General features: G+C 44.3%; 1 protein-coding gene across 4 annotated transcripts in view; it reads right to left on the minus strand.

The window, feature by feature from the left end:
• The window catches only part of GRIP2 (glutamate receptor interacting protein 2), a 148,302-nt gene that overhangs the window by 61,842 nt on the left and 72,524 nt on the right, over positions 1–13,936 (minus strand). For 2 of the 4 annotated variants that reach the window (XM_044451555.1, XM_044451553.1), the window contains exons 8-10: positions 5,065–5,212; positions 2,655–2,824; positions 15–140 (exon numbers count right to left, since the gene is read on the minus strand). In XM_044451555.1, the coding sequence (XP_044307490.1) occupies positions 15–140; positions 2,655–2,824; positions 5,065–5,212 (444 nt within the window). Of the gene's footprint in view, positions 1–14; positions 141–2,633; positions 2,825–5,064; positions 5,213–13,936 lie in introns of all 4 variants that reach the window. The other 2 variants (XM_044451551.1, XM_044451554.1) reach the window with 2 other exon arrangements.

Raw genomic sequence — 13,936 nt, forward strand, 5'->3', positions numbered from 1 at the left:
ATAGGCTGCGTTACACTTGCAATAATCCTGGCTGGACGTCTGGTTCCAGCTGGGCATCTTGCAGTGCCCTGGGTGGTGGGTATGGCAGTAGCTGACACAAGGATCCCAGCAATGGTGGTGGTCGCTCTTCTGCACTTTGACTTTGCCCAGCATAATACAGGAAACACAAAAGAGAATGTCAGAAATGGGTATCACACGCAAAGCAAGGCTGCTGGGAAGCCCACTATGGAATGCTGTACAGGTAGGTCAGCACAGGTGCACCTCCTGTTGGGGAGACTAAGGGTAAGGTCAGCATCACAGGCCCCACTCTCCAGCTCATCAGCAAGAACGAGCGGGATGGCAGGAAGCATGCATGGGGATTCTCCGCAGCTCCAGGACTTTGGAATCCCCTCTGCACACACGGCCTCATTGCCGCTTTTTTAAAACAAGCAAATGTGCACTTATCCCAGTCTAGATTTGGTGCTTTAAAAAACACTATCTGCTCTCTTCCCCTCTGTGTGCTTCACTGTAATTTGCATGTTCACGTTTTAACAAAATTGCATGCTACCGTGTGAAGGCAGTGTGCCCTGAAAGATGGACTGCAAAAATGATTTCAATAAATCAATATGCTGCCACCTTCTTTTTTTGCATCCATGCAACTTTAAAAATCTAAGCAGTCTGCAGTGAGGAGAGATTGCATCAGCCTCCAGAATGCAAAACTGCCTGTTGAAGAGGGCCACCTTTCTGAGCGTGAAGACAAATGAGCATTTGCTTTGCATGCCTCACATAGAATTAGGATAAATTTGCTGTCTTTCCCCAGTGAATGCAGCCTGCCTTGGAGACAGGGAGGATGCATGCACATGGTGGGCATGTTGTGAGCACAGCCGGCTGGAGCCGGGGGTCAGACTAGATGGCCCAGGTGACCCCTTCTGACTCACTCTGTTTCTATGTTTCTAACCTCTTCCCTTAGTACCCTCCTCCTGTTCCCACCCGGGAGTGTGTGAACTTGTCATCACGGAATTTAGGAATGCCATTTGTGAAAAAGGTTTTAGAATCATTATTAAGAGAATTATTATTAAGCATGTAAATCTATGCTCCTTTAACTGGGAATAAGCCCCATTCAACTCAATGGAAACAGCTACTGAATAAATCTGTGCTCCAAATGCCTGAGAGAACCTCTGTGAAGCAAGAAAGAAGCCACTGCAGCTATCAGTGTGATCGCAAGGTCAAATGAACCTACAGAGCTGCCTGTCACCAAATCAGACCCTTGTTCATCTAGCCCATGGCATCTAGTCTCAGTGGGCAGCAGTCCTCAGGAAGGGCTGGCTCATTTCTGGTCAAGCCATTCAGCAGGAGATAAAGGGGATGTGATCTTCTGTGGGCAAAACATAGGCTCTACTACCCCGACTCCAAACATAGAACTGAGGCTCCTGACACACGAAAAATGTGACATTCTCTATCTTATTAGCTGATGCCAAACCTGGTGTCCTCCAGATGTTTTGGACTGATCTTCAGCCATGCAGGCTGTACTGATGGTTCATAGAATCATAGAATAGTAGAACTGAAAGGGGCCATGAAGGCCATCAGGTCCAACGCCCTGCTGTTGCAGGACACCAGTTTACAGCATCCCACTCAGATGGCTGTCCAGTTTCTTTATGAATGTCTCTAGTGTGGAAGAGCCCACAAACATTATTAAGTGTGAAACAACTGAAGGGCACCAGGCTGGGCAAGGCAGAGTTAAGACTGCAAACAGCTACCTTAGTTTGTGGGCCACTAGGGAAAGCCTCCACTGTACCAAAATTAAAAAGGTCATAACAGGAATTCCTAGTCAGGAATGGTATGCTGCTAAGAAAGGGCTCTGAAGTCTGTTTAAGACTTATTTAAAGTGATGGATTTTATTTGCTTGGGTGACAAACATTTCTATTATTTTTCCAACAAGCAAAGGGGAGCAAGTCAGTGCTTCCTCTCCTCACAGGTATGGAAATGAGCATACTTAAATTGAAGAATTCAGGTGCTTGATGCTCTTCTTGCTTTGAGCATCTCTGGATAAAACCAGAGAGTATGCAGTTGAATGCAGTTCCAAACAGGCAACTCAAACTATTATATTGCTATCAATTGCACACAGAAATTTGGGGTATACTGAGCAGTGGACAAAGGTGAAATGGGCCACTGATGTTTTAACTTATCTACAGAAACAACGTTTTAGGTCACAATCTGTAGTGTGCTCACTTGTCGTGATAGTGCCCCCTGTCAGAGCACCATTCCTCTGTAATTTCTGGCACTCCATGTGCTGCCAACATTTAAGCTGCATCTGAAAGTTCAATTTGTAGAGAGGATCTCATCCGTGAAGGATGGTTATTGGACTATGCAAGGTTAAAAGAACTGGTGTTGAAGCTACGGCATCCGTGGAAAAGCCAAGCTTCTGAAAATTCATCCATGGCTGAAACTATAGTCACTTTTTCCTAGCTGTACCTCCGAACAGATTCAGATGTTCCAGATGGCTGTAAGTCTGCATGCACACCAACGACTGGAAATCTACTCATTCTGAACTATCATAATGCCAGCAAATGTGCCTTCACTGGGCATAGCTGCTTTAAATTCTGACAATGTTCTACACCCGCTCCAAGAGGAGGTAGTGCTGCTTCATGTCTTACGGTCAGTCTTGGCACACACACCCGTGTCTGGAGGCTTGAGGGGAAGCCTACTCTGATGAGCAGGCAGTATTTCCAACTTGACATTTTCCGAAGTTGCAGCTAAGAGCTGGGTGGCCTCCAACAAGGAACAGTGCTCCGTGCTGGTGCCATCAATGGAAAGGATGTGATCACCAATGTGCAAGGCTCCGCATCTGCAGAAGAACACAGAAGACAAGCAGGGGCATCAGCCTATCCAAAGTCCAACAGGTGTTCTCTCTCTCTCTCTCTCTCTCTCTCTCTCTCTCTCTCTCTCTCTCACACACACACACCCACACCCACACCCACACCCACACCCACACCCACACCCACACCCCTTGCTCAGTTCCTGATAGTGCTGTGTTAAATCTATTTCCTGCAATGCTCTTTGCTGGAGTTCAGCCAAAGCCGTGCTTCAAGCCTTGAATTCCTCTAGCTGAAAACATCAGAATGCACAGAGCTTTTATCCAAAGGAAGACCAAGACGGCTTGGCTGAGATACCAGGAAACCCTCCTTTATGAACTTTAGGAGAAACATTCACACATCAAAGACAGTCTGAGGGTTATCTTTATTGTAGAATCCAAGGGTTTTTCCAGGCAATAAATAACCCCAGATGTTCTTTTCATTTGCATTTATTCTTTGCAATTTGGTATGTTAAAAGGTAAGAGAGAGAGAGAGAAGGAGAGAAATCAGGGCAGATAGGATCCAGGACTGGAGAAAGGGAGCTGTATAAGTTTCACAAGACCTTAAAAAGCAAAATGGTTGTGAAATGGCACACACTGGTACAAGATTAGGACAGGGCAATTTGGAGAGCACTCATTCATAGGGTTGCCATAAGTCAGAGTCAGCTTGATGGGACGTAGCAACTATGAGATAGCATTTACTTTATTTTGCAAAGAGCTAAGGGAGCCTTCCTATGATTTAGTGTTATATAGTCACATTCAATAAATAGTTAAAATAGAAATAGCCGTGGGAGCTGGATTGGGTCAGGGGAGCAGAATCATATTTCCTCAGCAATAAGGGACAGGAAAAGGGCAGTTTTATGTGCTGGAGAAATGAAAATTTCTCTACCAGGAAAGACTTGCAGAAACCGTACGGCAAAGGAATGGTGTGTGTGTAACAGCACACAAAACAAAAAGGCAAACTTCACAGCATGTTACCCTTTGCCAGTAAGTCATCCTTCTGCACACCTGCTAGGAGCTCAAGGAGACATGTGTGATCCCAAAAGCAATTTCACATAGCAAATTAAATTGGGCCTAATTAATCTCTGACAAACGAAAGTTGGTTATCTTTGACCACATGGTATGATAAATTCATTTCCAGTGGCATGATCAGATGTACAGTGAAAAGTTTTGGCCCACGTGTTCCACGGTAATATCAAAGATCAAAGGGTTTCAAAGTTTTCCAACATTAACTTGTCTGCCAAGAAACTCCAAGTGTTTGCCTGTGAATTCCTGCATTTTGTGGAGAATTCTGGAATGTACACCAAAGGCATATGATGACTTGACACAGTGTACTAGCCTACTCTGCTGGGCCTTACTATTGTTTTGTGTGATCTGAGTGTGTGCCTTAACACACACGTCTGCAGATTGCAGGGAAGAATAATGTGAGATTGGCATGGCTTCCTTCAAGGAAGCTTGCCTTCCAATACAAATAAAACACACACACACACACACACACGCGTGCGCGCGAAAGAAAAAGGATACCAAGGGATAGTATAGAAATATAGCACCTAATTTCAACATCTAACCAGTTCATGAGAAAGCAAAAATTTCTATCACTTCTGGCCACGGTTATAGCAATCAATTCTCAATTAAGATTCAACTTAGATCAACAGACTGATCTAATTTATCAAAACAATCATTAATAATGTCATAACCTGAGCATGAAGTATAAGTTTCCCTTTCTTTCTTTCTTTTACAAATTCTGTTTCCTTAAATATTAAATTGCTCAGAATAAGCTTTCCATTTTTCATTAAATTCTTTGGCAGGTCTTCTATTTATATAATTGGTTAGTTTCACCATTGTTGCATAGCTTATTTTTCCATTTCTTTCTTTCTTATTTGTATCTTGTTTCTTTTTTGTGAAAATTAAAACATGCCAAAAAAGATGGGGGGGGGAGCTTGCTTTCCATTACTCATCTTCTTATGAATACTTCTCCCAAGTTTTCAAGGAACCCATAGTTGCCCTGCAACAGTTTGAAAATTGCTAGTGTATATGTACAGCCTTGTACATCTGAGCTCATGTTAGAAGCATCCCCAGTGCAGAGTATTCCTTGTACTGGTGCAATGACGATTTTCACATACCCCTCAAAAACTTCCTATTAGTTCAGAGAGGGGTGTGGGGAGAAGCAGGTCACATACGGGGGAAGAAACAGCCCAGCAGACCCAGACTGCTGGCACAGATCAGCTTCATACCTGTCTACCACACTGGCTGGCTTGATCTTGTCAATGACTATAACCTGCTTATTCCGATGGGTGTTTGTTGTTAGCGTGATTCCTAGTGCAGAGCCCGGAGTCTTTGCAATTTCCACTAGCAAAGGGCCTGAAGCATTGGCAACCGTATCTATAAAACAAAAATGGCAAGTAAAGTTTATTTTACTTCCCCCAGTTAGGAAACTAATTGGATTGGAAAAAACAAGTAGTGGCTATCATATTGTGCTTCAAATATATGGTCACCCAGGGCAGACAAATCCCTATGGCTTGGTTCCAGGGGTTTTTTTGGTTGACAGAAGGGCTCCTTCTGCCTACAGATGGCTTTCCTTCCAGTGAAGGAGAAAGGGAACCATCTTTGCTTCCTTGCAGTCCTTACGCCCCATCCAAGTATGTTCTAGAGGGCTGGGAAATGAAACTGAACACTGAACAGAGAGGGAGAATTAATAAAGGTCCCTCTGCATTTCAGCCCCTGAAAGCAATTCTAAATAGAACTCTGCTCAGAGAATGCTCCTGCTGGTGAGAAATTGGCTGCAGCCTCTTATCTTTATTTAGGAACTTCTCTTGTTTGCATATATATTAGAAAGTGCAAAAGAATGCTGCTTCACGCACTATAGGAACCCCCTTGTGTGTTTGCTACTGACTTGGCTCGGCAAGCTAAGTTTTATAGGGGCAGGATAAAATCTGCTGGAGACCAAGAGGACAGCAATCAGACAGCAGCAGGTAACGAGCTGATAGCTGCAGGAATCAACAGCCCAGCCTTTCCTTTGCATTCTGGGTCTTCTCTGCATGCTCTTGGGTACCCCGGGCAGGAATGACGAGGCAAACGTGGATATCTGGGTGGGGTTGTTTCTTAAGAGGCTCTAGCTGGCTGCATAATAGACTGGCCTGCTCGTCCATAGATCTCTGTTGGACAGGATGGGTTGCAGGTTCAATAAAACCGTACTGATTCTCCACACGACCCTGCAGTTCAGCTTGACTGGTGGTTTGGTACTGAAGACTACCCACCATCTGAGCTGGCACCTGACTCACTGTGTGACACCATAATAGTGCTTACGTTCTGGAAGTGCAAAAGCTAGAGGAAGGGGCACGCAAAGGAGCCATGGGCCACTGCGGTTCCCCAGCACAGAACTGCCACAAGTCCTACGTGGAGAGTCGCCTCTCCTCCTTCCCTGCCTGGAGCAATCTCCAATCTGAGCTGCCTGGCTTCGATTCACTGTTACCTCCCCCATAGTGAAAGAGGCACAAGAACAGCAAATGAGGTTACAGTGCTCAGTCCACTTGCCTGGGAGTAGGTCTCACTGAACTCAGTGGACCTTACTTCTGAGTAGACATAAACAGAATTGTACTGTGAAGCCTTTAAATGTTTGCATTCATTCAGATCATATTCCTGAATGCAGCCTGAGCTAAAAGAAAATGCTCAGGATGCTTCTTATTACCACATTTTAATATTTAATAGTAGATCTAAACATTATTTTCGTTCCATTCATAAACTATAATCTAGCCATATCCCATTTACATTGGTTTCAAAGGCTCTAATTAAATATTATTTAAAGCACACTGTTAAAACAGCCAGAGCAAGGGCTAGACCAAAGCCTACCACGATCAGTTTTCATAACTTTCAAGCTATCCAGCTGTTCAGATTTCACAAAGTTATCTTGCACTAGCATGCAGATGAGTTACAAAGCTGGCAGAACATATTCATTCCTTAAACCTAGTAAGCACAACTCAGCTTTTTGCTACCAAGCCTAATTAACACAAGAGATAAGAGTAACATTTTTATTCTTAAGAATAAAAAGAAAATCTAACTATTAACTGAAGAAAACTAAGCTATACATAAGCATTCAGCTACCTGACTGTAAATGCCACTAATTTCAATAGGACTTCTGTGTGATTAGCTGTGTTCAGGATTGCAGCGTTAAGTAATGTTCCTGTTTCTCTGATGAACCTATGTACACCTGCTACCTTGCTGCATTGAGCCCTTTGCAGCAGGTCTTAAAAAAAATCTAATTCATATACCCCGTTTCCCTGAAAATAACACTGAACCGGAAAATTAGCCCTAGCATGATTTTTCAGGATGCTTGTAATATAAGCCCTACCCCCAAAATAAGCCCCAATTAAGATCATCAGCCAGACGGACACATTGAATACATCCACTGCAACACAATCAGGGGTTTGGAGAGTTATGACGATGTTCCAGAAGAAGATGACATGGCTGTATTTGAATAAATGTAGATTTTCGTACATGAAAAAATAAGACATCACCTGAAAATAAGCTCTAGTGCATTCTTTGGAGCAAAAATTAATATACGACCTGGTCTTATTTTGGGGGAAACACAGTATGTATTTCAAACTCACTGCTAGGCAAGATCGTGTTATGTGCATAAATGTAACATGCCCAATGGCTCTTTTTCTTCAAGGACAGTATCAACCTCTAGGTCAAGGTCAAGGTCAAGGTCAGTATTGGGAAGTTCAGAAAGAATGGGACCTTAGCAGCATTGCTTTTCAATCCTATTTCTGTCACACCAATTACCAGCAAACCATAACTAATGGTCCAACATAGCTTAGCTGAAGTGGGGATAATTTCCAAGGGCTGCCTTTTTGGCAATTAAAGACTGATGACTTGGCACACATTAGTACTGGGAGCCTTTCACTAATACAAGCAATATTTTTAATGATATGAAGGAGGTTTGCGGGAAATAAAGGGGCATCTCTGAGCACCAAATAGCCGTCTTGTCTAGGCACATAAAAACCACTCCCACCAAGGAAGGCAAAAGCCACTACAAAGCAGGAGGATTTATGAAGCAGATTTAAAAAAATATTACTGTATGACCTGCAATTAGGACCCTCAGTGCACTCCGGATATGCAGATGCTAGAAAATGTCATAGGAACCTCTTTAGGCACTTCAAAAGAAAAGCGGATGGAATCAGTTCAAGGAAACCCTGTATCTCCTGCCTCTTGATGAGTCACAGCAAGTCTTTTCACACCCACGTTCACTCTGTCAAGAAGCTGGCATATGCTCCAGCTGCTTCTTTTTCCCTAGAAGATGGTCCCTGCTTTTTGGTACCTGCCCCCACACACGATGGTCCCCGACTCCTCCTTTGGAATATATCCAAGCCCAGATTACCCAGCAGTGCCGTTCTTCAGGGTTCAGTGGCCTCTGCTCATGGTCTCTTTAAGTTTAATCTTCGCATGGGGAGGGGGGTACACCCAGATTCAGTGCACATCCATGCAAAAGCAGACAGGAGAAAACTAGGGCACCAGGTAAAACACAGTCTGCCATGCCACATACAATGAATATATTTTGAATGGTCAACGTGATACAGTGGTACTTCGGCTCACGAACGCCTCAGTTCACAACCAAATCAGGTTGTGAACAGAAATTTCTGAAAAATTTGCCTCAGGTTGCGGACTCCACATTGGGTGACGATTGCAATCGCGCCTGTCTTCCCTCCACAAGCGCAACCATGATCACATTTGGGGGGGGGGGGGAGATGGTCGCGATCGTGCTTGGGATGGGGGGGAGATGGCCGTGATTGTGCCCATGTTCCCTGCCTGAGTGTGACCGCGCCCGTCTATGGCCACGATCGCACTTGTGGAGGGAACTTGGGCGCAATCGTGGTTGTGCTCATGGCGGGGGGTGGGGGCGGGGGGAGATGGCCACATTTGTGCTCAGGGTGGGGGGGTGGGGGAGATGGCCATGATCTTTGTTGTTCTTTGTCACTTTGCTTCAAAGTTTGTTGATTAAAAAAAAAAGTTACAGAACAGATTGACCTTATTTACATTGAACCTTATGGGGAAATTTGACTTGGCTCACGACCAATTTGGGTCATGACCAGAGTTGTGGAACGGATTAAGTTCGTGAGCCAAGGTACCACTGTATTGTCAGAAAGCTATGCTTTGTAAGTATACCTTGAACCAGAAAAACAAGATAGTAAAACCAAGGCAAGGTGGACTGCAGCAGCAGCAGCAGCCAATACGGCATGCAGGAAGAGGGAGGGAGGGAGGCTTCAGCAGGGCCAGCCCTCCCATTGCTCAGAGTGTGGCAGCGGCCACGGGGGCAGCCACGGGAGCCTGCCAGTCGTGTTTCTTCACAGTTTCAGGCTGCCCTGCTTTGTTAGAGAAAAGTGTGGCTCAGGCCACACAGCCTGAGCTCTCTGGACCAGCCTGCTACCTCCGACATGACACTGTCCCAACAGCAGTGTTGGAGTAAGAGTCAGTCCAGCTTCTGTGCGTGGAATGAAGAGGTCACCATCTTGCCTTTTGCTTCAGGCAGTAAACTGTACTTGGGAGACTGGCCTTCAGCAGCGCATCACGAGGAGGCGAAAATCTCTGGCAGCAGGCCTTAACAGGAGAATCAGGGTTAGTGAAATGCAGATCCTGATTTCCATCAGTGACATGTTGGTGGATTTGCCAGCTGCACTGTGAGATCCAGAGCTCATGGTAGGCATGCCAACCAAGGCACTTCCTTATGGAGGATTTTTGGATGTCTGCACCCACAACAGGAAGGCCGCACCAATCCCTATGCACAGAATGAGGGGGTGGCACAATCAGGCCCAGATAAAACCCAATTACTGGCTGTGGAAGGGAGCTTTGTGCAAAATCCACATGCAACCACAGCCCTCTTTTTTGCAACAGTGATTTCTGCAATGCCACAAACCCATGCAGGAAGCTGCCTTCTGAACACATTTCTAGTCCATACCCAGGAGCTGGGAGTCTTGGCATGGGAAATACTCTGCCCCTCCCATTGCATGTCCCACCAGAGCACGGAAGGAAGTACCCAGATAAGGCGACGCAGAGCAGTGCCCAAGAGTTCCATTACAGCAGGGAAAAACAAGAAACTATCACAACCCACCTGGTGGTCCTCCTGTCTTCTATCTAGCAGGACATGGGAACCTTCCAAAATTTGCAGGAGGACACCCAGAGTAGAATCTTAAAGGGAGATGATACCACCCATCCCCCAAGGCTAATGAGGCCTGAGCATCCTCAGAAGCCACAAAATACTGACTGGCTTCTAGAAAGAAGGCAGGGGATGGAAAACTGGAGGGGGCACATGGAACTGAGCAGAAGTGGGAAGAAGGCAGATCTAGGTCGAAGTGAGAGATCTGGGCAGCAGACCAGCAAGGATTCCTGGAGGACAATCATACAGCAGCAGTAAAAAGGCTCCTTATGCCACCATGTCACACCATTATACTGCTGAAATGAAGAAAGCCTGCAGGAGCTGGGAGCAGATGTTTGTGTGAAGCAGCGAGCACTTCACTTCCTTGCAGTTCCTATTCGTGCTACTGATCTTCAAAGCAGCTTCCAGAAACTTAACACTTCGGTTTATTAGTAAGACGCAAGGAACACTTTTGGAGGTCCAGATTTTGTGACCTATTCCAGATCACCTGCTGTTTGGGTCCCTCAGACACCGAGTAACACAGAAGCATGAGCTGAGCACAGGTACTAACCCGCCAGGCACAGTTTTGCTGGGCAGCTCTCCAGTGCACTTCACCATTCTAGCTCAACAGCACTGGATTGCTTCGGGGGTGTTGTTTCTACAGGACTGATCCAGATGTTATCACAGAAAATCCACAGCCCAGTAGTGGATGAAGATGTTATTTCTGGCAAGAAGTGCAGCTGACTTTTTAAATCATATGATGAAGCAGCTCAGCCCAAGATTCATAGGATTGGGCCGTGCCTATAAGGACCTTTCTGGACCACATTTTCAAGAGCCATAGATGTGCAGCTGCTACTCAGTTGTTTTCAGGGGAACCAAACTTCATTCCACATTTTTAATTTACTAGATTTATATCCTGCTTGTACTCAGTCCAACTTATATCATTCTCCCCCTCTTGCTTTCAATCTTATCACAACCACCACCACCACCCTGTGAGGCTGAGAGTCTGCGACTGGCCCAGAGTCACCCAGTTGGCTCCATGGCTACGCGGGGACTCGAACCCAGAGCCCCTGAGTCCCAGTTCCGTGCCCCTAACCACTATACCACACTGGCTCTAGCTGCTGCAGCAACATCACTCTTTCTCAACACTCAAAACCTGGGAAATTTGCCTTCTGAGAAAACACAATCCCTCTGGCCTTCCGTCTATCCCTTCATGGCTGTTGACATGTACCATATTCCCCACGCTCTGCAACACAACCCCTCCCATTTGGCAGTTTTAACCTTTGGTATCCCTGCTGCTTTTTCTCCAGTTCATGTTCTTAGCTCTTTCAAACTTTTAATTCCTTTTTTTGATTTATGATATTTTGATTGTATTTTTATCATCTGTTTCTACAGATTGTTGAAAACTGCCCAGCAAGCTTTGGCTATGGGGCGGCATAGAAATGAAATAATACCTTGATCATTACAGGGGTGTCCCACTCCATTATTAAGAGCACACCCCCACTGCCGAATAATGAAGCTGTCTGTCCCACAGTCGGGTACGGTTCTTACTGCGCACATGCACTGCTACACAGTGACCCGGTTCAGTGTGACCAGCGTAAATGTGGAAGTTTTGGGTTGCCTGGAAAGCCCCCAGATGCAATCAAGGCATGTAACATTTTATTTTAAGGTGCCAAATAAATAAATGACATGCACCAATATAATCCACATTGAACTTAAGCCTATTTTACCTTTTCAGTTCATACCGGAAAGTTAAAAAGGAAAATCAAAAGTATTGGCTCTAGGGAGAAATACTAAAGGCAAGCACCAAACCTACAAGATATCAGATACTTTCATTTCCTCCAGCCAGAAGATCCAGACTGCTTGGCAATGTTCACATCAGTAACACTGCCAAGAGCCAAGCGCATCAGACCCCACATGCTGCTGACACCAGGTAAAGTGAGCGGCGTGGCTCCTTGTCTGGCCGCGGCTCCCACCAGCACGTGGAAGGAAGCTCACCCCTCCGCACTCTCACCCAGTGCAAAAGCGCCATGTCGCTTTCTCCTGCTAATGTCTAGTTTAAGAGAAGGTGTGCAGGACAGGGGTGGCACATTCATTTCGCCTGCAGAGTTCGGTCTTTGCACTTCAAAGATGCTTCACATTCAGGAGAAAAAATGTGTTTGTACGATCAAATGAATCTGATCTCACATTTTTTAATGGGTGTGTGAGCCAAAACTCAGTTGTGCTTCCACATCTGCATTTTTCTGAATTGCATAATAGAATTTGCCTATCAAAAAATGAAGATACAAATGCATGTATAAGGGTAGGTGCATGCAGAAATGCAGGTATTAGTGAAATAATGGTTTGCAAAAATCCCATAGTAAAAGCATGTTTTAAGAGAAATGTACAAAGTGATGCACATATATTTTCATGCACTTTTTGTCAAAAGCTCAACATTTGGAATGAACTGTAGATTTTAAAAATGAGAAACTCACAGAAACCAAGACTGTTAGATTCATCCGTCAATTTTCAGACTGTAGGACTAGAAAAGGTTTCTGTCCAAAACTACAGAGCAACCTTGTCAGTCAAAATGAACAGTACTCAGATAGAGAGACCAGTGGCTTGACTTGAAACAATTTGTTTAATCATGTTGCAAATGGTTTTGTTTGGTTGCACTTCATCAGAATCTTTTATTGATTGTTTTAATATATTGCATTATGTTTGGAATTTTATTGAATGCAAACCGTTCAGAGAGCCAATATTGCTGAATGAACTGTATACAATTTTAAAAATAAATAAATACACAAACACAAATCTTCACAGGATATTTAGCCTAACACAAGACATGACTTCTCTGCATGTTTTCTAACTCCCTCTTCACATAATCAGGTGATAGCTCAGTGTCACAAGGCAACTGCACCGTATCTCACACACTCACACAAATATAAGTATACATAACACTCTCTCTCTCTCTCTCTCTCTCTCTCTCTCTCTCTCTCTCTCTCTCTGTGTGTATCACATATAATTACACAATATAACCGTATAACATATATCACACACACACACGTCTATATATAACTGTAACAGAGTCCAAGTGTCTGGTTAATTTCCAGTGAACAAGCATTTTAAACAACTGTCTTCATAAATCTGAGCAACATGCCTTTCATGAACAATGTGTACCATTGTTTGTGAAAGTCAAAATAACCCTCCAGTTCAGATGCAGCCTCTGTTACATGTCCCATTAAGGATATCTGAGCAGATTCCACTGCATTGCTGCAAAATACCATCTATCTCTCTAAGAAGAAAAACAAAGGCTTTTTAAAATTTCCATAATAAATGCAACTGTGTGTGGGCAAACCATTTAGAGGAGCAGAAGAAGGGGCCAGATCCCTCACACCCTTCCTCCAGCTACAGGCCAATATCTGCATGGATCAGTACACAGCTTAGCATATTGTTAATAATCTTACTAAACTGCATTTAGACTGTTTTCAGATTCAGGAAGTTAAGAGGCAGTTCAGTTAACTACAGTGCTGCAGCTACCAAGGGCTAGACATCTGTTATTGCTGAGCTAACAGAGCAAAAAGGGCAGAGATGTACAAGTACTGGCAGAAAAAAGCCCAGCAGCTTTTATAATTCATGCAGAAGTGATCAATAAAGGAAGCTGGGCCCTGAAAGCCTAATAATATCGTGCACAATTGTATTGACTACACTGTAAGAATTGCAAAATGCTTTACAAGCAATGAATTTGGCCTCACTCAGCATTATTAGGCAGTAGAAGACTGCCTGTAATTCATGAAGAGGGAAACTAGTAGATTAACAGATTCAGCAGAAAAATGCTGGGTGCAAGGAAGCAGCAAAAAGGGGCCTAAAGGAGACTGAAATACTGTGGCTGAAAATATGCTGCACCCCATCAAAGTCATCCTATTTTCAATAGGAATGACGCTGACCATTTGGGGAGCTGCAGGAACAATTTTACTTTTTGTCAACATCATCTATTT

The sequence above is a fragment of the Varanus komodoensis genome, unplaced genomic scaffold, assembly GCF_004798865.1.
Source record: "Varanus komodoensis strain SLA01 unplaced genomic scaffold, ASM479886v1 scaffold6_2, whole genome shotgun sequence".
In the NCBI taxonomy this organism is placed as follows: domain Eukaryota; kingdom Metazoa; phylum Chordata; class Lepidosauria; order Squamata; family Varanidae; genus Varanus; species Varanus komodoensis.